The 23644-nt window shown below is 37.4% G+C and overlaps 1 protein-coding gene across 2 annotated transcripts in view; it reads right to left on the minus strand.

Moving 5' to 3' along the window:
• Window positions 1–23644, minus strand: part of SEPTIN14 (septin 14) — a 95953-nt gene that overhangs the window by 24734 nt on the left and 47575 nt on the right. For both annotated transcript variants that reach the window (XM_049638735.1, XM_049638734.1), the window contains exons 7-8: window positions 1938–2034; window positions 265–433 (exon numbers count right to left, since the gene is read on the minus strand). In XM_049638735.1, coding sequence (XP_049494692.1) covers window positions 265–433; window positions 1938–2034 — 266 coding nt within the window. The remainder of the gene's footprint in view (window positions 1–264; window positions 434–1937; window positions 2035–23644) is intronic.

Genomic DNA, 23644 nt, shown 5'->3' on the forward strand with positions numbered 1-23644 from the left:
TTGGGATGAGCACTGGGTGTTGGATGTAAGCTATAGGCCACAGGAATTGACCCTAAAAACCAAGAGCACACTTTACATACTGTATGTAAACCAATTTGACAATAAATTATATTTTAAAATAAAAAAAATAAGACATTAAAAAAATTCAGTATGACCCAGAATGTGAAAAGTAGTTATTCTCATTCCCAAATGACTGCATATCATCGTTGTAGGGGATTTCTAAATCACCCATTAGCTTGTTCTGATATGCTCTTCTCTACTCACCTAAGTGGCTTGTTGTCTGGGCCCACATCAGTAAAGCCCATTTTCTCCAGTTTGCAGCACCTATAACGTTCATAGTGCTGAGTGTGAGTTTGTTCTTTCAGGTCTTCCATATTTATACAAAGAAGCATATCCCGGAGCTTGACAAAGTCACAGTGATTTTCATTTTCCACTAGGTAGAAAAATAAGGAAGTAACAACACTCATTAATTCTTGCAACCCAATCAGTATTCTAGAGTGGATATGTGCATGAAAAACATTTAAAATAACAGCTAAGAGATCGTTCTGTTAAATAGCTATAATTCTTTGAACTATGATTATATGGGACATATCTATTATAGGCAGAGTTTATTTTTGGACCAGAAAAGTTGCTTTAAGTTTATTAGTCAAAGAATAAATAAGAAACAGTGAAATAATATGTTATATTAGTGTACGGCACAGTTTTTCATTAATATTGTTAGTATTTTACAAACTGTCCCCCAAGGTATTTCACTGAGTGCTAACACAGAATATTTCACTAATGAAACACTTTATTTTAGTTAATGTAAATCCTGCTGACATGAAAACATTAAAAGTTATGCATGTTTTAGTTCTCTATTTCTATTTATACCCCATATTTATGAGACCAAATTAGTCAATATCCAAAATCAACCAATTAGTTTATATGGCCCTTTCCTGTGTTTGTCATATCCAGACTACTGGGCACAATATATACTTTATTGTGCATGATATTGTAGCCAAATTTAATATACATTAAAATATATTGTTTTTAGGGGCGCCTGGGTGGCTCGGTCGGTTAAGCAGCCGACTTTGGCTCAGGTCACGATCTCGCGGTCCGTGAGTTCGAGCCCCGCGTCGGGCTCTGGGCTGATGGCTCAGAGCCTGGAGCCTGCTTCCGATTCTGTGTCTCCCTCTCTCTCTCCCCCTCCCCCGTTCATGCTCTGTCTCTCTCTGTCTCAAAAATAAATAAAAAAAAAACGTTAAAAAAATATATATTGTTTTTAAGTGTGTTTCATAAGTTTAATTTTTAATATATCAATTAATAAAACATTTTTGAAACTAGTATAATTGGAGATAATCCAATCCCCAATAATCTGTATTACAATCATATAAACCAGAGAATAAATGACCGCCTATTAGAATATTTCAATTCATCATGATGTTAGATAGCTAATATAAGTATATAGGTATGAATTTTCCAAAGGTAAATTACATTTCTTTTTTTTTAAATAGCTTACCATCCTTTTTCTCTGGTGGTCACTTAATGCTTTACAAATTAAGTAGTCATTAATTCATGTAACGGGTTTTAAAGACTGGTATTTATACTTTAATATTGTTCAAAGTTCTTTCCTTCAAAGCACTTTCCAACATTCTGAATGTAGTAGTTTATGCAGAGAGAGATACTATGTATATGTCAGGTTGGGGTAAATGAGGAGGTTCTACCAAACCTCTAAGAATTTTTTTCTAAAGCACCACCTGGTAAACTTCTGTGAGAATGAATTATAAAGTGAGAATTCAGTTAAATGTAAAAGAATCTGTGCTCCTAATTAGTAACTCTCAATTTACTATTTAGCAGCAATTACCACTACTGACTCAAGTTAAAATATTTTAGGACTATGAGAATACACACACACACAGTCTTTCCAGAGCAAGCCTGCTCACTTTTATCACATTTACCTTGTAAAACTCCCCAAGGGTACTGACGGCCTCTGACCATTCTTTTTCCAACTTTCACTTCATCCATACTCCCTACTACAGCAAAAGGTAATTGTCCCTAGAAAGTAAGAACAACTTTCATTATGTTCCCTTATACCAATAAGGCCTACTCTGTTACCTATTTCCGTTGTGGAAATCAAAAGAAAGAATATTATGTTTATTCAAACAAGTTTATCTACCCTGCCTCAGATTTTATGACTTGCAATAAATTTGTGCAAATTAATTTCTGCAAACATTACTGTCAGGTCATGCACACAAATGAAAACTACTGAGTAGAGGCTAAAGCAAGGCATTCTGCTGTGGGGAATACAAATAAAAAATATTTTTACGAGACACAATTTTTTTCACATTGTCTTTACCCCAAAACAAAAAATGTTGAGGAAATAATATGTAAACCACTTTTTAAAATGTTTATTTATTTTTAAGAGAGAGAACAGGGTAGGGGCAGAGAGAGGGAGATAGAGGATCTGAAGTCAACTCTTTGCTGACAGCAGAAAGCCCAAGGTGGGGCTCCAACTCATTAATTGCAAGATCATGACCTGAGCCTAAGTTGGACACTTAACCAACTGAGTCACCTAGGTGCCCTATGTGTAAACCACTTTTAACTCCAATATACAAGTTAAATGGAAAATATTGATAAAAAACTGTAATAATAAATGGATATACAATTAGGGTATATTAATAAATACTACCATACATGCATCAATAAATTCTAAACATAATTAAAGGGTCTTTCTGGGAGGTGAGAATCAGAAAGAGTCTGAAAATTAATGTGCAACCAAACGGAGATTTGGGAAGATAATAAGCAAAGTGAGAAGAATAATCACAGGTAATAATGAAGTTTTCAACAGGCTGTAAAGACAGCAGAAATATTCAAGATAAATTCATGATCTGTCAGAAGTTATATAGATTGAATAGAAAGGTTGATATACAAGAAATGTCTAACATAAAAATTAGTAAGCATCAATATAAATACTTAATACCTAATAATATTTAATTTATTAATTGATTTTGATGAAAATGTATTCCCTATGAATTCCTAGAGGTACAATTAGATAGGAAAGGCCAAAATATTTAGGACAAAATCTGAAGAAAATTTAACAGAGAAGAATAAATATAAATTTTACAGACTCAGCTTTTCAATTCAGAAGTCTGTTTTAGAGTGTGAAATCTTACAATAAATGGTGTATGAAAAATACCAAAAGAGAAATGGAAGAAACATAATTTTTATTTATCAATTATTTGTTATAGATTGACCCTGTGTATCAGGCACTTCACAAAGACTATGGCATTTATACCTCACAAAAAGCCTCAATAGTCGTATCAATGATCCCATAGTGCAGATACATTAAAAACCTCAGGGAATATAGAAATTCTATAGAATTCTACAGGATTTTATTGATTTTTTAAAATAGTTTTACCTTTTTTAAAAGTTTTTATTTAAATCCCATTAGTTAACATACAGTGTAATATTAGTTTCAGGTGTACAATATAATGATTCAACACCTCCATACAGCACTTAGTGGTCATTCCCCATACCCATTCCCCTCTGGTAACCATTGGTTTGTCATCAATAGTTAAGAGTCTGTTTCGTGGCTCCTATCTTTTCCTTTGCTCATTTGTCTTGTTTCTTAAATTCTGCATATGAGTGAAATTTTATGGCATTTGTCTCTCTGACTTATTTCCCTTAGCACTATACTCTCCAGCTTCATCCATGTCATTACAAATAGCAACATTTCATTCTTTCTATGGCTGAATAATATTTAATTTTATATATGTACCATATTTCTTTATCCATTCATCTATTGATGGATACTTGGGCTGCTTCCACAATTTGGCTATTGTAAATCATGCTAAAATAAAAATAGAGGTGTATGTATCCATTTGAATTAGTGTTTCTGCACTTGGGGCGTTCATACCAGTAGTGTGATTGCTAGATCTTACGGTACTTCTATTTTCAACTTTCTAAGTGAACTTCATACTGTTTTTCTATTTTGTTTCTTAAATTCCCATATTATTTTTGCTTCCACTTACATGGTAAATGTTTTTCATACTTCCACTTTAATTTATTTTTAAATTTTTATTTTAATTTTTAATTCTTTTTTAATTAAATATAATTTATTGTCAAGTTGATTTCCATACCACACTCAGTGCTCATCCCAACAGTGCCCTCCTCAATGCCCATCACAAAATTTCCTTCTTCCCCCATCCCCCATCAACCCTGAGTTCTCAGTATTTAGAACCTCTTATGGTTGGTGTCCCTCTCTCTCTGTAACTTCCCCCCCTTCACCACCCCCCTAGTTCCCTGTCAAGTTTCTCAGCAAACATGGTGAAATCATATGGTATCTGTCTCTCTCTGCTTGACTTATTTCACTTAGCATAACTTATAGTTCCGTACACGTTGCTGCAAATGGCCAGATTTCATTCTTTTTCATTGCCAAGTAGTATTCCATTGTATATATAAATCACATCTTCTTTATCCATTCGTCAGTTGATGGACATTTAGGCTCTTTCCATAATTTGGCTATTGTTAAAAGTGCTGCTATAAACATTGGGGTACTAGTGCCCCTATGCATCAGCACTCCTGTATCCCTTGGGTAAGTTTCTAGCAGTGCTATTGATGGGTCATAGGGTAGATCTATTTTAATTTTCTGAGGAACCTCTACACTGTTTTCCAGAGTGGCTGCACTAATCTTTGTCAAAGATTAGTTGGCCATACATTTGTGGTCCAATTCTGGGGTCTCTATTCGATTCTATTGGTCTAGGAGTCTGTTTTTGTGCCAATACCATGCTGTCTTGATGATTACAGCTTTGTGGTAGAGGCTAAAGTCTGGGATTGTGATGCCTCCCGCTTTGGTCTTCTTCTCCAATATTACTTTGGCTATTTGGGGTCTTTTTTGGTTCCATACAAATTTTAGGATTGTTTGTTCTAGCTTTGGGAAGAATGCTGGTGCAATTTTGATTGGGATTGCATTGAATGTGTAGATTGCTTTGGGTAGTATTGAGATTTTAACGATATTTACTCTTCCAATCCATGAGCATGGAATGTTTTCCCATTTCTTTGTATCTTCTTACATTTCCTTCATAAGCTTTCTATAGTTTTTAGCATACAGATCTTTTATGTCTTTGGTTAGGTTTATTCCTAGGTATTTTATGATTCTTGGTGCAAAGGTGAAGGGGATCATATTCTTTATTTCTCTTTCTGTTGTTACATTATTGATGTATAAAAATGCAGCCGATTTCTGTACGCTGATTTTGGACCCTGGAATGGTGGTGAATTGATCTATCCGCTCTAGCAGACTTTTGATGGAGTCTGTCAGGTTTCCCATGTATAGTATCATGTCGTCTGCGAAAAGTGAAAGTTTGAGTTTTCTTTGCCAATTTTGATGAGTTTTATTCCTTTTGTTGTCTGATTGCCAGTGCTAGGACTTCCAACACTATATTACATGACAGCGGTGAGAGTGGACATCCCTGTCGTGTTCCTGATCTCAGGGGGAAAGCTCTCAGTTTTTCCTCACTGAGGATGACATTAGCTATGGGCTTTTGACAAATGGCTTTTATGATGTTTAAGTATGTTCCTTCTACCCTGACTTTCTCGAGGGTTTTTATTAAGAAACGATGCTGTATTTTGTCAAATGCTTTTTCTGCATCGATTGACAGGATCATATGACTCTTATCTTTTCTTTTAATAATGTGATGTATCACATTGATTGTGTTGTGAATATTGAACCACCCTGCAGCCCAGGAATGAATCCCACTTGATCATGGTGAATAATTCTTTTAATATGCTGTTGAATTTGATATGATGGTATCTTGTTGAGAATTTTTGCATCCATGTTCATCAGGGATATTGGCCTGTACTTCTCTTTTTTTGCTCAGTCTCTGTCTGGTTTAGGAATCAAAGTAATGCTGGCTTCATAGAATGAGTCTGGAATTTTTCCTTCTGTTTCTATTTTTTTTTTGGAACAGCTTGAGAAGGATAGGCATTAACTCTGCTTTAACTGTCTGCTAGAATTCCCCAGGGAAGCCATCTGGTCCAGGACTCATATTTTTGGGGGATATTTTTGATAACGGATTCAATTTCTTCACTAGTTATAGGTCTGTTCAAATTTTCTATTTCTTCCTGTTTCAGTTTGGTAGTGTGTGGGTATCTAGGAATTTGTCCATTTCTTCCAGGTTGTCCATTTTGTTGGCATATAATTTTTCATAGTATTCCTTAATTATTGCTTATATTTCTGAGGGATTGGTTGTAATAAATCCATTTTCAGTTATGATTTTATCTATTTGGGTCCCCTCTCTCCTCTTTTGAGAAGTCTGGCTAGGGGGTTATCAATGTTGTTTACTTTTTCAAAATGCCAGTTCTTCGTTTCATTGATCTGTTCTACTATTTTTTTTTTTTTGGATTCTATAATGTTTATTTCTGCTCTGATCTTTATTATTTCTCTTCTTATTCTTCTGGGTTTGGGGTGTCTTTTCTCTTCTGCTTCTAGTTCCTTTAGGTGTGCTGTTAGATTTTGTATTGGGGATATTTCTTGTTTCTTGAGATAGGCCTGGATGTCAATGTATTTTCCCCTCAAGACTGCCTTTGTTGCATCCCAAAGCGTTTGGATTGTTGTATTTTCATTTTCATTTGTTTCCACGTATTTTTTAATTTCTTCTCTAATTGCCTGGTTGGCCCATTCATTCTTTAGCAAGATGTTCTTTAACCTTCATGCTTTTGGAGGTTTTCCAGTCTTTTCCCTGTGGTTTATTTCATGTTTCATAGCATTGTGATCTGAAAGTGTGCATGGTATGATCTCACTTTTATATTTATTGACGGCTGTTTTGTGACCCAGTATGTGATCTATCTTGGAGAATGTTCCATGTGCACTCGAGAAGAATGTGTATTCTGCATTTGCATGAAAAGTTCTGAATATATCTGTCAAGTCCATCTGGTCCAATGTATCATTCAGGGCCATTGTTTCTTTACTGATACTCTGTCTAGATGATCTGTCCATTGTTGCAAGTGGGGTATTAAAGTCCCCTACGATTACCACATTCTTATCAACAAGGTTGCTTATGTTTGTGATTAGTTGTTTTATATATTTGGGGGCTTCTGAATTCAGTACATAGACATTTATATTTATCTCTTGTTACAGCCTTTAATTGAAAGTGTAGTTTGTCTGATATAAGTATGGCTACTCCAGCTTTCTTTTGACTTCCAGGAGCATGATACATGGTTCTTCATCCCCTCACTTTCAATCTGAAAGGTCTCAGGTCTCAAATGGGTCTCTTGTAGACAGCAAACAGATGGGTCTTTTTTTTTTTTTAAATCCATTTTGATACCCTATGTCTTTTGATTGTGGCATGTAGTCCATTTGCATTAAGTGTTATTAACGAAAGATATGGATTCAGAGTCATTGTGTTATCTGTAGGTTTCATGCTTGTAGTGATGTTTCTGGTCCTTTGTGGTCTTTGCAACTTTCCACTTACAGTGTCCCCTTAGGATCTCTTCTAGGGCTGGTTAGTGGTGATGAATTCCTTTCAGTCTTTGTTTGTCTGGGAAAACCTTTATCTCTGCTTCTGTTCTGAATGGCAGGCTTGCTGGATAAAGGATTCTTGACTGGATATTTTTGCTGTTCATCACATTGAAGAATTCCTGCCATTCCTTTCTGGCCTGCCAAGTTTCAGTATATAGGTCTCCTACTACCCTTATATGTCTATGTTTGTATGTCAAGACTCTTTTGTCCCTGGCTGCTTTCAGAATTTTCTCTTTATCCTTGTATTTTGCCAGTTTCACTATGATATGTCGTGCAGAGGATCAATTCAAGTTACGTCTGAAGGGAGTTCTCTGCGCCTCTTTGATTTCAATGCCTGTTTCCTTCCCCAGATCAGAGAAGTTCTCAGCTATGATCTGTTCAAGTACACCTTCAGCACCTTTCTCTCATTTTCTTCTGAAATTCCTACCATACAGGTATTTTTCCATTTCATCACATCATTTAGTTCTCTAATTCTCACCTCGTACTCCTGGATTTTTTTATCTCTCTTTTTCTCAGCTTCCTCTTTTTCCATAATTTTATCTTCTAATTCACCCATTCTCCCCTCTGCCTCTTCAATCCACGCTGTGGCCACCTCCATCTATTTTGTACCTCATTTATAGCAATTTTTAATTCATCATGATTATTTTTTAGTCCCTTGATCTCTGTAGCAATAGATTCTCTGCTGTCCTCTATGCTTTTTTCAAGCTCAGCAATTAATTTTATAACTATTATTCTAAATTCTTGTTCAGTTATATTGCTTAAGTCGGTTTTGATCAATTTGTTAGCTGCTGCTACTTCCTGGAATTTCTTTCCAGGAGAATTCTTCCATTTCATCATTTTGGCTAGTTTTCTGTCCCTTATGTGTTTTAAAAGCTTGTTGTGTTCTCTGCACCTGCGAGCACTGATACATTAAAGGGGGGGGTCATACACTCCAGGGCCTGGCACCTCAGGAAGTGTTTTTTTTGAGATTGTTACTTGCTCTCTGTTGTGACTTTGGTTATTTTATTACCCTACTCATAGTGATATTTTGGACCCTCCACCAGATGTGCTTTGATTTGTTCCTTGGTGTAACCCTGTAAAGGAAAACAGACAAACAGGAGACAAAACACACAAACACCCAAACCAATAAAGAAAAACAAAAAACTTAAAACAAAAATCCCAAAAACACCTACAAGTAAAGAACAGGGTGGAGGCTGTGCTGATGGAAGAGCACATACAAAGAGAGAAATTACAGGAGCGGTAACCAAGAAAAAATAAACATTGACTAGGCAGAGAGAAAGGCTTAATCCAGAGAGAGAGAAAGGAAAATAAGGAAGGAGGTGGGCAAAAAGAAATGAAGATAAGGTAAACCAGACAGAGACTATATGGCTTGATTATTCCAGAAAGAGAGAAAGGAATATAAAGAAGGAGGTGTAAAACATGTATCAAGAGAATGGATTAAATATGTCTGTTTAGACAGACAACCAGAGTAACCAGCCTAGAGGAGGGAAGAGATAAGGAGGAGAAATGGGGTTTGGGGGGGAGTATATATTCATATATCCAGAATTGATGTAGAATTAATCTAGACAGTGCTGCATCACTGGTTTGGGAGAACTGTGCACAGGGTCTGTCAGTTTACACAGTTACCCAGTGCGAAGGGGCATGGTTTGGTGTAGCCTGGACCCACCTCCCCTATGGGCCCTGGGACTGATTCCTGAGGCCCCACATTAGTGGTGGTGGTGGGGGAGGGGAATGGTGATACCCCAGTCTCAACAGACCTGGACCCTGTGGACTCCATTTGAGTCATCCTTACTGTGCCATGGGCACGTATGTAGTGGTCCTTCTCTCTCCTCCAACTCCCCTGACCCTGCGTTTGGCTAGGATTCAAAGTCCCACTCCATGCACTCCTGCACTGGGGAAGCCCCTCTCAGTGCGGCCTGATATGTGGTCCCAGCTGGCTTTGTCTGTATCACTGCACTTCAGAGAAGACTGCCTTCTCCTACTGTGAACTGCACTGCTGACCTCACCACCAAGCCCCAGGGGTGGCGGATGCAGGCAGATGCAGGCAGGCTTTGTCTTTTTCCACAGCACTCCAGGGAGGGGCCACTTTCTCCTACAGTGATCTACACCCTCGGCCCAGCCACTGAGCCCGGAGGTGGTGGGTGCAAGCAGGCTTTGTACTATTGTACAGCCCTCCAGGGAGGGGACCGCTTTCTCCACCTGTGGATTGTGCCCCTGACCTACCACCTAACCCACGCCTGGCTCCCTTCCTCCCCAGGTGTGTGAACAGGGATCCAGCACCAGTCTGAAGAAAGCTCCCCAGTTAGAGATAGGGTCCCTCTCAGTCCCAGTCCGAGGTCTTTCTCCTGTCCAGATATGGTCCTACACTTCCCTAGCCACTCTTTCTCTTCCCTTTGTCTCTGCAGAAGGGAATCCCTCCCGTCCGTGCCCATGTGGCCTTTCTTATTTCCCCCAGTGTGCAATCACCTGCCTATCTTTTCTCCAGTTTTCCCATTTTCTTCCTGGTAGATTCAGTCTCTTTTCCTCCCAGACTCTAGGATTCAAAGTCCTTTGACTTCAGCACCTCTTTGTTTGAGAGATGAGGGAAGTATGGATCCCCCTGCTTCTCCACCATGTTGGCCTAGTCACCTTTAATTCTTTTCCATACCTCCTCTGTTAAACTGTGTGTGTCTTTAGGTCTGAAGTGAGTCTTTTGTAATCAATATATAGATGGGTCTTGCCTTTTTAACCATTCAGTCATTCTATGTCTTTGAATCCATTTATTTTAATCCATTTATCATTAAAGTAATATTGAAAAATGTGTTTATTGCCAGTTGTTACTTGTTTTACAGTCATTTTTATGGTTCTTCTCTATTCTTTCCCTCTTCTCTTGCCCTCTTCCCTTGTGGTTTTTTTGGTTTCCTTTAGTATTATTCTTGACTTTCTTTCTTATTTTTTTTGTTTTGTATCTAATATAGGTTTGTGATTTTTATTTATTTTTAATATAAAATTTATTGTCAAATTGGTTTCCATGCAACACCCAGTGCTCATCCCAACAGGTGACCTCCTCAATACCCATCAACCACCCACCCCTCCCTCCCCCCATAAACCCTCAGTTTGTTCTCAGTTTTTAGGAGTCTCTTGTGTTTTGGCTCCCTCCCTCTTTCACCATTTTTTTTCCTTCCCCTCCCCCATGGTTTCCTGTTAAGTTTCTCAGGATCCACATAAGAGTGAAAACATATGGAATCTGTCCTTCTCTGTATGACTTATTTCACTTAGCATAACACTCTCCAGTTCCATCCACGTTGCTACAAAAGGCCATATTTCATTCTTTCTCATTGCCACGTAGTATTCCATTGTGTATATAAACCACAATTTCTTTATCCATTCATCAGTTGATAGACATTTAGCCTCTTTCCATAATTTAGCTATTGTTGAGAGTGCTGCTATAAACATTGGGGTACAAGTGCCTCTATGCATCAGCACTCCTGTATCCCTTTGGTAAATTCCTAGCAGTGCTACTGCTAGGTCATAGGGTAAGTCTATTTTAATTTTTTGAGGAACCTCTACACTGTTTTCCAGAGCGGTTGCACGAGTTTGCATTCCCACTAACAGTGCAAGAGAGTTCCCTTTTCTCCACATCCTCGCCAGCATCTAGTCCCCTGATTTGTTCATTTTAGCCACCCTGACTGGCGTCAGGGATATCTGAGTGTGGTTTTGATTTGTATTTCCCTGATGAGGAGCAACATTGAACATCTTTTCATGTGCCTGTTGACCATCTGGATGTCTTCTTTCGAGAAGTGTCTATTCATGTGTTATACCCATTTCTTCACGGGATTATTTGTTTTTCAGGTGTGGAGTTGGTGAACTGTTTATAGATTTTGGATACTAGCCCTTTGTCCAATATGTCATTTACAAATATCTTTTCCCATTCCGTTGGTTGCCTTTCAGTTTTGTTGATTGTTTCCTTGGCAGTGCAGAAGCTTTTTATCTTCATGAGGTCCCAATAGTTCATTTTTGCTTTTAATTCCTTGCCTTTGGGGATGTGTCAAGTAAGAAATTCCTGCAGCTGAGGTCAGAGAGGTTTTCCCCTGCTTTCTCCTCTAGGGTTTTGATGGTTTCCTCTCTCAAATTCAGGTCCTTTATCCATTTTGAGTTTATTTTTGTGAATGGTGTAAGAAAGTGGTCTAGTTTCATTCTTCTGCATGTCACTTTCCAGTTCTCCCAGCACCATTTGTTAGACTTTTTTTCTATTGGATATTCTTTTCTGCTTTGTCAAAGAATACTTGCCTATACATTTGTGGGTCCAATTCTGGAGTCTCTATTCGATTCCATTGGTCTATGTGTCTGTTTTTGTGCCCATACCATGCTGTCTTGATGATTACAGCTTTGTAGTAGAGACTAAAGTCTGGGATTGTGATGCTTCCCACTTTGTTCTTCTTCTTCAAAATTACTTTGGCTATTCGGGGTCTTTTGTGGTTCCATACAAATTTTAGGATTGCTTGTTCTAGCTTTAAGAAGAATGCTTGTGGGGCGCCTGGGTGGCTCAGTCAGTTAAGCGGCCGACTTCGGCTCAGGTCATGATCTCGCGGTCCGTGAGTTCGAGCCCCGCGTCGGGCTCTGTGCTGACAGCTCGGAGCCTGGAGCCTGTTTCACATTCTGTGTCTCCCTCTCTCTGACCCTCCCTTGTTCATGCTCTGTCTCTCCCTGTCTTAAAAATAAATAAAACGTTAAAAAATTAACTTTAAAAAAAAAAAGAAGAATGCTTGTGCCATTTCGATTGGGATTGCATTGAATGTGTAGATTGCTTTGGGTAGTATTGACATTTTGACAATATTTATTCTTCCAATCCATGAGCAGGGAATGTCTTTCCATTTCTTTATATCTTCTTCAATTTCCTTCATAAGCTTTCTATAGTTTTCAGCATACAGATATTTGACATCTTTGGTTAGGTTTATCCCTAGGTATTTTATGCTTCTTGGTGCAATTGTGAATGGGAGCAGTTTCTTTATTTGTCTTTCTGTTGCTTCATTAGTGTCTAAGAATGCAACTGATTTTTGTACATTGATTTTGTATCCTGCGACTTTGCTGAATTCATGTATCAGTTCTAGCAGACTTTTGGTGGAGTCTATCAGGCTTTCCATGTATATCATGTCATCTGCAAAAAGTGAAAGCTTGACTTCATCTTTGCCAATTTTGATGCCTCTGATTTCCTTTTGTTGTCTGATTGCTGATGCTAGCGCTTCCAACACTATGTTAAACAACAGCGGTGAGAGTGAACATCCCTGTCATGTTCCTGATCTCAGGGAGAAAGCTCTCAGTTTTTCCCCATTGAGGATGATGTTAGCTGTGGGCTTTTCATAAATGGCTTTTATGATGTTTAAGTATGTTCCTTCTATTGCGACTTTCTCGAGGGTTTTTATTAAGAAAGGATGCTGAATTTTGTCAAATGCTTTTTCTGCATTGATTGACAGGTTCATATGGTTTTTATCTTTTCTTTTATTAATGTGATGTATCACATTGATTGATTTGTGAATGTTGAACCATCCCTGCATCCCAGGAATGAATCCCACTTGATCATGGTGAATAATTCTTTTTATATGCTGTTGAATTTGACTTGCTAGTATCTTCTTGAAAAATTTTGCATACATATTCATCAGGGATATTGGCCTGTAATTCTCTTTTTTACTGGGTCTCTGTCTGGTTTAGGAATCAAAGTAATACTGGCTTCATAGAATGAGTCTGGAAGTTTTCCTTCCCTTTCTATTTTTTGGAATAGCTTGAGAAAGGTATTATCTGTGCCTTAAATATCTGGTAGAATTCCTCTGGGAAACCATCCGGTCCTGGACTCTTAGTTGTTGGGAGATTTTTGATAACTGATTCAATTTCTTTGCTGGTTATGAGGTCTGATCAAGCTTTCTATTTCTTCCTGTTTGAGTTTTGGAAGTGGGTGGGTGCTTAGGAATTTGTGCATTTCTTCCAGGTTGTCCAGTTTGTTGGCATGTAATTTTTCCTAGTAGTCCCTGATAATTGCTTGTATTTCTGAGGGATTGGTTCTAATAATTCCATTTTCACTCATGATTTTATCTATTTGGGTCATCTCCCTTTTCTTTTTGAGAAGCCTGGCTAGAGGTTTATCAATTCTGTTTATTTTTTCAAAAAACCAATTCTTGGTTTCATTGATCTGCTCTACAGTTTTTTTAGATTCTATATTGTTTATTTCTGCTCTGATCTTTATTATTTCTCTTCTTCTGCTGGGTTTGGGGCGTCTTTGCTGTTCTGTTTCTAGTTCCTTTAGGTGTGCTGTTAGATTTTGTATTGGGGATTTTTCTTGTTTCTTGAGATAGGCCTGGATTGCAATGCATTTTCCTCTCAGAACTGCCTTCACTGCATCCCAAAGTGTTTGTATTGTTGTATTTTCATTTGCATTTGTTTCCATATATTTTTAATTTTATTTTCTAATTTTCTAGTTAGCCCATTCATTCCTTATTAGGGTTTTCTTTAACCTCCATGCTTTTGGAAGTTTTCCAGATTTTTCTTGTGGTTGATTTCAAGCTTCATCACATTGTGGTCTGAAATTATGCATGGTATGATCTCAATTCTCTTATACTTATGAAGGGCTGTTTTGTGACCCAGTATGTCATCTATCTTGGAGATGGTTCCATGTGCACTCGAGAAGAAAGTATATTCTGTTGCTCTGGGATGCAGAGTTCTAAATATACCTGTCAAGTCGATCTGATCCAGTGTATCATTCAGGGCCTTTGTTTCTTTATTGATCCTGTGTCTAGATGATCTATCCAATGTTGTAAGTGGAGTATTAAAGTCCCCTGCAATTACCACATTCTTATCAATAAGGTTGCTTATGTTTGTGATTAATTGTTGTATATATTTGGGGCTCCCTTATTTGGCACATAGACATTTATAACTGTTAGTACTTCCTGATGGATAGACCCTGTAATTATTATATAATGCCCTTCTTCATCTCTTGTTACAGCCTTTAATTGAAAGTCTAGTTTGTGTGATATAGGTATGGCTACTCCAGCTTTCTTTTGACTTCCAGAAGCATGATAAATACTTCTCCAACCCCTCACCTTCAATCTGAAGGTGTTCTCAGGTCTAAAATGAGTCTCTTGTAGATAGAAAATAGATGTGTCTTGCTTTTTTTATCCATTTTGATACCCTATGTCTTTTGGTTGGTGCATTTAGTCCATTTAAATTCAGTGTTGTTATAGAAAGATATGGGTTTAGAGTCACTGTGATGTCTGTAGGTTTCATGCTGGTAGCAATGTCTCTGGTACTTTGTCTCACAGGATCCCCCTTAGGATCTCTTGTAGGGCTGGTGTAGTGGTAATGAATTCCTTCAGGTTTTGTTTGTTTGGGAAGACCTTTATCTCTCCTTCTATTCTAAATGACAGACTTGCTGGATAAAGGATACTTGGCTGCATTTTTTTTCTGTTCATCACATTGAAGATTTCCTGCCATTCCTTTCTGGCCTGCCAAGTTTCAGTAGAGAGATCCATCACAAGTCTTAGTGGTCTCCCTTTATATGTTAGAGCACGTTTATCCCTAGCTGCTTTCAGAATTCTCTCTTTATCCTTGTATTTTGCCAGTTTCACTATGATATGTCTCACAGAAGATCGATTCAAGTTACATCTGAAGGGAGTTCTCTGTGCCTCTTGGATTTCAATGCCTGTTTCCTTCCCCTAGTTCAGGGTAATTCTCAGCTATAATTTCTTCAAGTACACCTTCAGCACCTTTCCCTCTCTCTTCCTCCTCTGAAATCCCAATTATGTGTATATTATTCCATTTAATTATGTCACTTAGTTCTCTAAGTCTCCCCTCATCCTCCTGGATTTTTTTATCTCTCTTTTTCTCAGCTTCTTCTTTTTGCATAATTTTATCTTCTAAATCACCTATTCTCTCCTCTGCCTCTTCAATCCGAGCTGCAGTCACCTCCATTTTATCTTGCAGCTCATTTATAGCATTTTTTAGATCCTCCTGACTGTTTCTTAGTCCCTTGATCTCTGTAGTAATAGATTCTCTGCTGTCCTCTATACTGTTTTCAAGCCCAGTGATTAATTTTATGACTATTATTTTAAATTCGTTTTCTGGTATATTGCTTAAATCGTTTTTGATCAGTTCGTTAGCTGTCGCTACTTCCTGGAGTTCCTTTTGAGGAGAATTCTTCTGCTTCATCATTTTGGATAGTCCCTGGAGTGGCGGGGAACTGAAGGGTTCTTCCCTTGTGCTGTCTGGAGTAACTTGTGTTGGTGGGCGGGGCCACTGTCAGACCTGATGTCTGCCCCAGCCCACTGCTGGGGCCACAGTCAGACTGGTGTGTACTTCATATTCCCCTCTCCCAGGGGCAGGACTCACTGTGGTGGTGTGGCCTCTGTCTGGGCTACTTGCACACTGCCGGGTTTGTGGTGCTGCTTCGATGGGATCTGGCATATTAGCGGGGGTGGATCCACAAGGTGCACAGGAGCCGGAGGAGCAGGCTCAGCTCGCTTTGCCTTTGGTGGTATGCTTTGGGAGGGGCCCTGTGGCACGAGGAGGGAGGCAGACCCATTGGAGGGATGGATCCACAGAAGCACAGCATTGGGTGTTTGTGCGGTGCAAGCAAGTTCATGACGGGAACTGGTTCTCTTTGGGATTTTGGCTGGGGGATGGGCAGAGATGGCACTGGTGAGTACCTTTGTTCCCCACCAAGCTGAGCTGTCCTCTGGGGCTCAACAACTCTCCCTCCCATTGTCCTTTAGCCCTCCCACTCTCGGAGCAGAGCTGTTGACTTATAACATTGCAGATGTTAAGTCCTGCTGGCTGCCAGAACACACTCCGTCTGGCCCCTCCGCTTTTGCAAGCCAGACTCGGGGGCTCTGCCTTGCCAGGTGTGCTGACTGCCCCTCCACCGCCCTGGCTCCCTCCCGCCATTCCGTGTAGCGTGCACCGCCTCTCTGCCTTTCCTACCCTCTTTGTGGGCCTCTTGTCTACTCTTGGCTCTGGAGAATCTGTTCTGCTAGTCTTCTGGTGGTTTTCTGGGTAAATTAGGCAGATGTGGGTGGAATCTAAGCAATCAGTAGGATGCAGTGAGCCCAGCATCCTCCTACGGCACCATCTTCCCTGTGATTTTCGTTTAACTAATGTTATACAAACAATGTTTATACATATGTATATATGTATATACATAAACAAATGTTTATACATATAACATCTTAAGTATATAGAAGTTTGTTTTTTGTTTGTTTGTTGTGGGGAATAAGATTAGAAATTCCCTTGGCTTACACCAATGGGTTAACAAGGCATAAAGAATTACAAAGCCATAGGGTGCTCTCACCCAAACTTGCGTGAACAAGATAAGACCCCAGAATGAAGTAGGGTGAGGCAAAGGCCCCAGAATAAAATAGGGAGTGGCCAGAGCCCCCAGAATAAAGAAGGATGAGCAAAGTCCCCAGAATAGAGGGGGGCAAAGTTCCCCAATACAAAAGTATATGAGGTAAGCAATGTTAGGCATTCAGGGCAAAAGTGCCCCCCAATTTAGTACTATAGAAGAAAGCTGCTTTCACAGGAGGGAAGGACCAAGTTAGGTAAACAGGTAAATAGGGCTATAGACCACTGCACTGTGGGTAAAGCTGCCCAGAGCGGAGTTGATTAACAAAAGAATAGTTGCCTTGTTAATCCTGAAGTTATTTGTTCTATCTGTCTTATCCCCTAGGCTAGCTAAGATAAACAGACATGGCAGCACCTCCTGTCTGCCCTTAACAACTATTTGCCCATCTGCCTGGCGCCAGGATTTTGTTTTATATTGACCCAAACCCCAAACACTGTATATCTTCAAAACCCCATTTGCCCTCATGCCCATGAGTTAATGTTCACCAATTCATTGTCTCTTTGTGCACACCCATCACACTTGTAAGCCTTCTGATCTTAATAAATATGGGTCAATGACGCTTATTTGGGGCTCTTGTCTTTTCCTGGATATTAGCCATCTCTCACTTTTCATCCATCCCACTCTCTTGCTAGACAACAGATAACTTTAGACTTAGAGTGTACTACAATTTTCAAAAATTTTAAATGTTTTTTGAGAGATAGAGACAAAGAATGAGCAGGGGAGGGGCAGAGACAGAGGGAGACACAGAATCCGAAGTAGGTTCCAGGCTCTGAGCTGTCAGCCCAGAGCCTGACATGGGGTTTGAACCCACAAATGGTGAGATAATGACCTGAGCCAAAGTTGGACACTCAACCTACTGAGCCACGCAGTTGCCCCAGTATATAGTAGTTTATTTTAGGTTGATGACCAAGTTAAGTTTGAACTCATCTTAAAAACACTAAATTTCTATTCCCCCTCCCACATGTTATATATTTTTGATGTCATACATTACACCCTTTTATATTGTGGATTCCTTGACTCATTTTTGTACATAGGGTCCTACAGCTTTTAAGTAGAGAAGGCAGAATTGAAGTTTCAGTCTAACTACAATGTTTAATTTTCAAAATATGGCTTGATACATTAGATATTTATTATCATGAAGAATTTACACAAATAAAACTTTGTCATTCAATATTGTCATAATACCAAAATGATAGAAATACAGTATAGCATTTCTGATTCAGTCCCCACCTACCTGTTTCTGAGACTAAGCCTCTGGGAGTTGCATTTGCAAAATAAGCCTCCCTTCTACTATTCAAGCTGTATTTGTGTAATAAAATCTCTATTTTGGTTAGATGAGTTTTGGACAAAATTGAGGGCCTCATCACCCTCACCTTGGGTATAAGGAGATAGCTCAATGACTAACGAGGCAAGCAAAAGGACCTCAGGCTGCTGCCCCTCCCCACTGAGAACTCCCCACTGACAGTATGCTCACACTAAGGAAATAAATAGCCAATTTCCCCACATCCAATTTCACATCCCTTTTTCAGAAATTTTTCTTGGAGGGAGACATAAAGAAAAGGACATCTAATCTCTTCCTAAATGAGCTGATTTAATTTACAGCAACCATAGAGAAAGAAAAGCCTAAGGGCACTCAAGAAAAGTAGAGCCAAACTCTGCTTTCCTTTGTGGCATGTAAAGAGCTTGTAGGTTATCATTTCTGTCCAAACACCAAGAAAAAAGCTGAACAAAGTAAATACAAAGAGAAAGCAATAGCAGAAAAAATAGAAAACCCATGATTATGTACAAATTAAGTAACACATTCAAACAATCAATGGATGAGTGTAAAAAGAAATTACAAAAGAAATTAGAACTGCCTTCAGACAACCAAAAGAAAACACAAATTTATGGGATACATCCAAAGTACTGTTAACAGAAGACTTTAGAGCTATAAACATATTTAAAACAAAGAAACACCTCAAATCTACAATCTCATTTTACAGTTCAATGAACTAGAAAGAAGACAAACAAAACTCAAACATAGTACAATGAAGGCAACAATAAACATTAGAGCAGGGTATATGATATAAAGAATAGAATCACAATAGAAAAAAATCACGGTTCTTTTTTGAAAATATTAACAAAAATGATCAGTCTTTAGCTAAATTAATAAAGAAAAAAGAATACTCAAATAGAATCTGAAATAAAAGGAGAGACATTACAATTGATGTTACAGAAATAGCAATATTAAACACAAACCCAAGAAAAGTGGCAAAGTGATACATAAAAAGGTGCCCAAAATTACTAATCATCAGAGAAATGCATATCAAAACCTCAATGAGATATTTTATGCTCGTCAAAATCATTAGAATAAAAAAAAAAGAAATGAGAAGTGTTGATGAGGTTATGGAGAAAAGGAAATCTGATGAACCATTTGTGGGAAGGTAAATTGGTGCAGCCACTATGGAAAACAGTGTAGAGGTTCACCCCAAAATTAAAAATAAAAATACCATAGGATCTACTAACTCCACTATTGGTATTTATCCCAAATAAATGAAAACACTAATTTGAAAAGGTATGTGCACCTTTATGGCTTTTTGCAGGATTATTTACCATAGCCAAGGCATGGAAACAATCTAAGTTTTTATCCATAAATGCATGGATAAAAAAGATGTGATGTGTGCTATATATATATATATATATATACACCAAAATCCCTGATGAACGTTGATGCAAAACAATTTGAACAAAATACTATGAAATGGAATTCAACAACATATTAAAGGATCTGTCCACAGAAACCTGGCAGGCCAAAAGGGAGTGGTAGAATATATTCAACGTGATGAATGGAAAAAATATGCAGCCAAGAATTATTTATCCAGCAAAACTGTCATTCAAAATAAGAAAGATAAAGAGTTTCCCAGATAAACAAAAACTAAAGGACTTCATGACCACTAAGTAAGCCCTATAAGAAATTTTAAGGGTGACTCTTCGAGTGGAGAAAAACACAAAACAAAGCAAAAGAGACCAAAAGCAACAGACTAGAAAGGACCAGAGAATATTACCCCAAAACACCAATTCTACATGCAACACAATGGCACTAGATTCATGTCTTTTGATAATCACTCTAAATGAAAATGATTAAATGCTCCAATTAAAAGAAATAGGTATCAGAATGAATAAAAAAATAAGACCCACCTATATGCTGCCTACAAGAGACTCATTTTAGACCTAAAGACTCCTGCAACTTGGAAGTAAGGGAATGGAGAACAATCTATCATGCTAATGGATGTAACCACTAAACCAGACCTGCAAGAAATTTTAAGGGGGAATCTTAGAGAAGAGAAAAAATAAGACCAATGTAACAAAGACTATAAAGGACCAGAGAACATCATCAGAAATACCAACTCTATGGGTAACACAATGGCACTAAATTTATATCTTCCAATAATCGCTCTGAATGTAAATGGACTAAAGGCTCCAATCAAAAGACAGAGGGTATCAAAATGGATTAAAAAACAAGATCCATCTATATGCTGCCTACAAGAGCACACTTGTAGACCTACAAGAGCATACTCATTTTAGACCTAAAGACACCAGCAGATTGAAAGTGAGGAGATAAAGAAACATCTATCATGCAAATGAATGTTGAAAGAAAGCCACAGTAGCATATTTGTATCAGACAAAATAGACTTTAAAACAAAGACAGTAACAAGAGACAAACAAGAAGATATCAGAATTGGAAATATTTATGCACCCAACAAGAAAACACATAAATGTATAAAACAGTTAATAAAAAATAAAAAGAAACTAATTGATAATTATACAATTATTCCAGTTGCCTTTAACACTTAACATTAATGAATAAACTATCTAAACAGAAAACTGACAAGGAAACAATCACACACTGAAACAGACATATTTAACAGTATATTCAGAATATTCCATCTTAAAACAGAATACACAGTCTTTTCAAGTGTACACATATTCTCCAGAAGAGATCACATATTAAGCCAAAGCAAAAACCTCAACATATCAAAAAGAGCCAAGTCCTATTGTACATCTTTTTTGACCACAACTCTGTGAAACTAGAAGTCAACCACAAGAAAAATCTAGAAAAACCACAAATACATGGAGGTTAAATAATATGCCACTATAAAATAAATGAGTCAAACAGGAAATCAAAGACAAAATTAAAGAATATATGAAGAAAAATGAAAATAAGAACACAATGACCCCAAATCTTTGGGATGTGAGTAAAGCAGTTTTAAGAGAGAAGTGAATACTAATATAAGACCCACCTCAAGAAGCAAGAAAAATCTGAAATAAACAACTTAACTTTACACCTACAGGGGCCAGAAAAAGAAAAAAAAACAGCATAAGAAAATAAATAATAAAGATTAGATCAGAAATAAATGATATAAAAACTTTTAAAAAAGGAAAAAGAAAAAGAACATATCAATGAAACTAGGAGACGGTTCTTTGAAAAAGTCAACAAAATTGATAAACCTGTAGCCAGATTCATGAGAGAAAGACAGAGAGAGAGAGAGAAAGAGAAACAAAGAGAACCCAAATAAAATTACAAATGAGAGAGGAGAAATAACAACCAACACCACAGAAATAAAATTGTAAAAGAATGTTATGAAAGTGAATTGGCAAAAAAATGGACAAACTAGAAGAAATGGATAAATTCCTAGAAAATAGAACCTACAAAAAATTGAAGTAGAAAAAAATAGAATTTTTTTTGTATTAGTGTATTCTTTGTTTTGTTTTGTTTTGTTTTGTTTTTAGTTTACTTTTATTTTTTAATTTATTTTTTTAATTTACATTCAAGTTAGCATATACTGCAACAATGATTTCAGTAGATTCCTTAATGCCCCTTACCATTTAGCTATAGAAACCTTATGAAAGAAATTGAAGAAGACACAAAAAAATGGAAAAAGATTCCATGCTCCTGGATAGGAAGAACAAGTATTGTTAAAATGTCAATACTACCCAAAGCAATCTACATATTCAATGTAATCCCTATCAAAACAACACCAGCATTCTTCACAGAGCTAGAACAAACAATCCTAAAATTTGTATGGAACCAGAAAAGACCCTGAATAGCCAAAGCAATCTTGAAAAAGAAAACCAAAGCAGGAGGCATCACAATCCTGGACTTCAAGCTGTATTACAAAGCTGTAATCATCAAGACAGTATGGTACTGGTAAAAGAACAGACACTCAGACCAATGGAACAGAATAGAGAACCCAGAAATGGACCCACAAATGTATGGCCAACCAATCTTTGACAAAGCAGGAAAGAATATCCAATAGAATAAAGACAGTCTCTTCAGCAAGTGGTGTTAGGAAAACTGGACAGCGACATGCAGAAGAATGAACCTGGACCACTTTCTTACACCATATGTAAAAATAAACTCAAAATGGATGAAAGACCTCAATGTAAGACTGGAAGCCATCAAAATCCTCGAGGAGAAAGCAGGCAAAAACCTCTTTGACCTTGGCCTCAGCAACTTCTTACTCAACAAGACTCTGGAGGCAAGGGAAACAGAAGAAAAAATGAGCTATTGGGACCTCATCAAATTAAAAACTTCTGCACGGTGAAGGAAACAATCAGCAAAACTAAAAGTCAACTAGTGGGATGGGAGAAGATATTTGCAAATGACATATCAGATAAAGGGTTAGTATCCAAAAATCTATAAAGAACTTATCAAACTCAACACCCAAGAAATAGAAAATTTGAAGTGACTGATTACTAGCAAGGAAGTTGAATTAATCAAAAAACTCTCAACAAACAAAAGTCTAGGACTGGAGAGCTTCATAGGCAAATTCTACCAAAGATTTAAATAAGAGTTAATAATTAATCCTCTCAAAATATTCCCCAAAAAAGAGGAAGAAAAACTTCCAAATTCATTTTATAAAGCCAGCATTACTCATAACACCAAAACTTGTTAAAGACACCACTAAAAAAGAACTACAGGCCAATATCACTGATGAACATACAAAAATCTGCAATAAAATGCAAGCAGACCAAATTGAAAAATACATTTAAAAAATCATATACCATGACCAAGTGGAATTTATTCCTGGCATGCAAGGGAGGTTTAATACACAAATCAATCAAGGTAATACATCACATCAATATGAGAAAGTATAAAAATCATATGATCATTTCAATAGATGCAGAAAAAGAATTTGTCAAAGAGCAACATGATAAAATCTTTCAACAGGGTAGGTACAGAGGAAACATACCTCAACATAATAAAGGTCATATATGAAAAACCCACAATGAATATCATACTCAATAGGGAAATACCCAAGAGAGTTTTTCCTAAGGTCAGGAACAAGATAATGATGTCCACCCTCACCACTCCTATTCAAAATAGTACTGGAAGTCCTAGCTACAGCAATAAGACAACAAAAAGAAATAAAAGGCATAAATATCAGTAGGAAAGCAGTAAAACTTTGACTATTTGTAGATGACATGATACTGTATATAGAAACCTGCAAGACTCCACCAAAAAACTACAAGAACTGATAAATGAATTCAGTAAAGTCACAGGATATAAAATCAATATACAGAAGTCTGTTGAATTTCTATATACTAATAATGAAGCAGCAAAAAGAGAAATTAAGAAAACAATCCCATTTATAATTTCACCAAAATAATAAAATACCTAGGAAAAAAACAAAGAGGGAAAAAAACCCTATACTTTGGAAATTATAAAATATTGATGAAAGTAGTTGAAGATGACACAAAGAAATGGAAAGACAGTCAATGGTCATGGATTAGAAGAACAA

This window comes from Panthera uncia, chromosome E3 (assembly GCF_023721935.1).
Source record: "Panthera uncia isolate 11264 chromosome E3, Puncia_PCG_1.0, whole genome shotgun sequence".
In the NCBI taxonomy this organism is placed as follows: domain Eukaryota; kingdom Metazoa; phylum Chordata; class Mammalia; order Carnivora; family Felidae; genus Panthera; species Panthera uncia.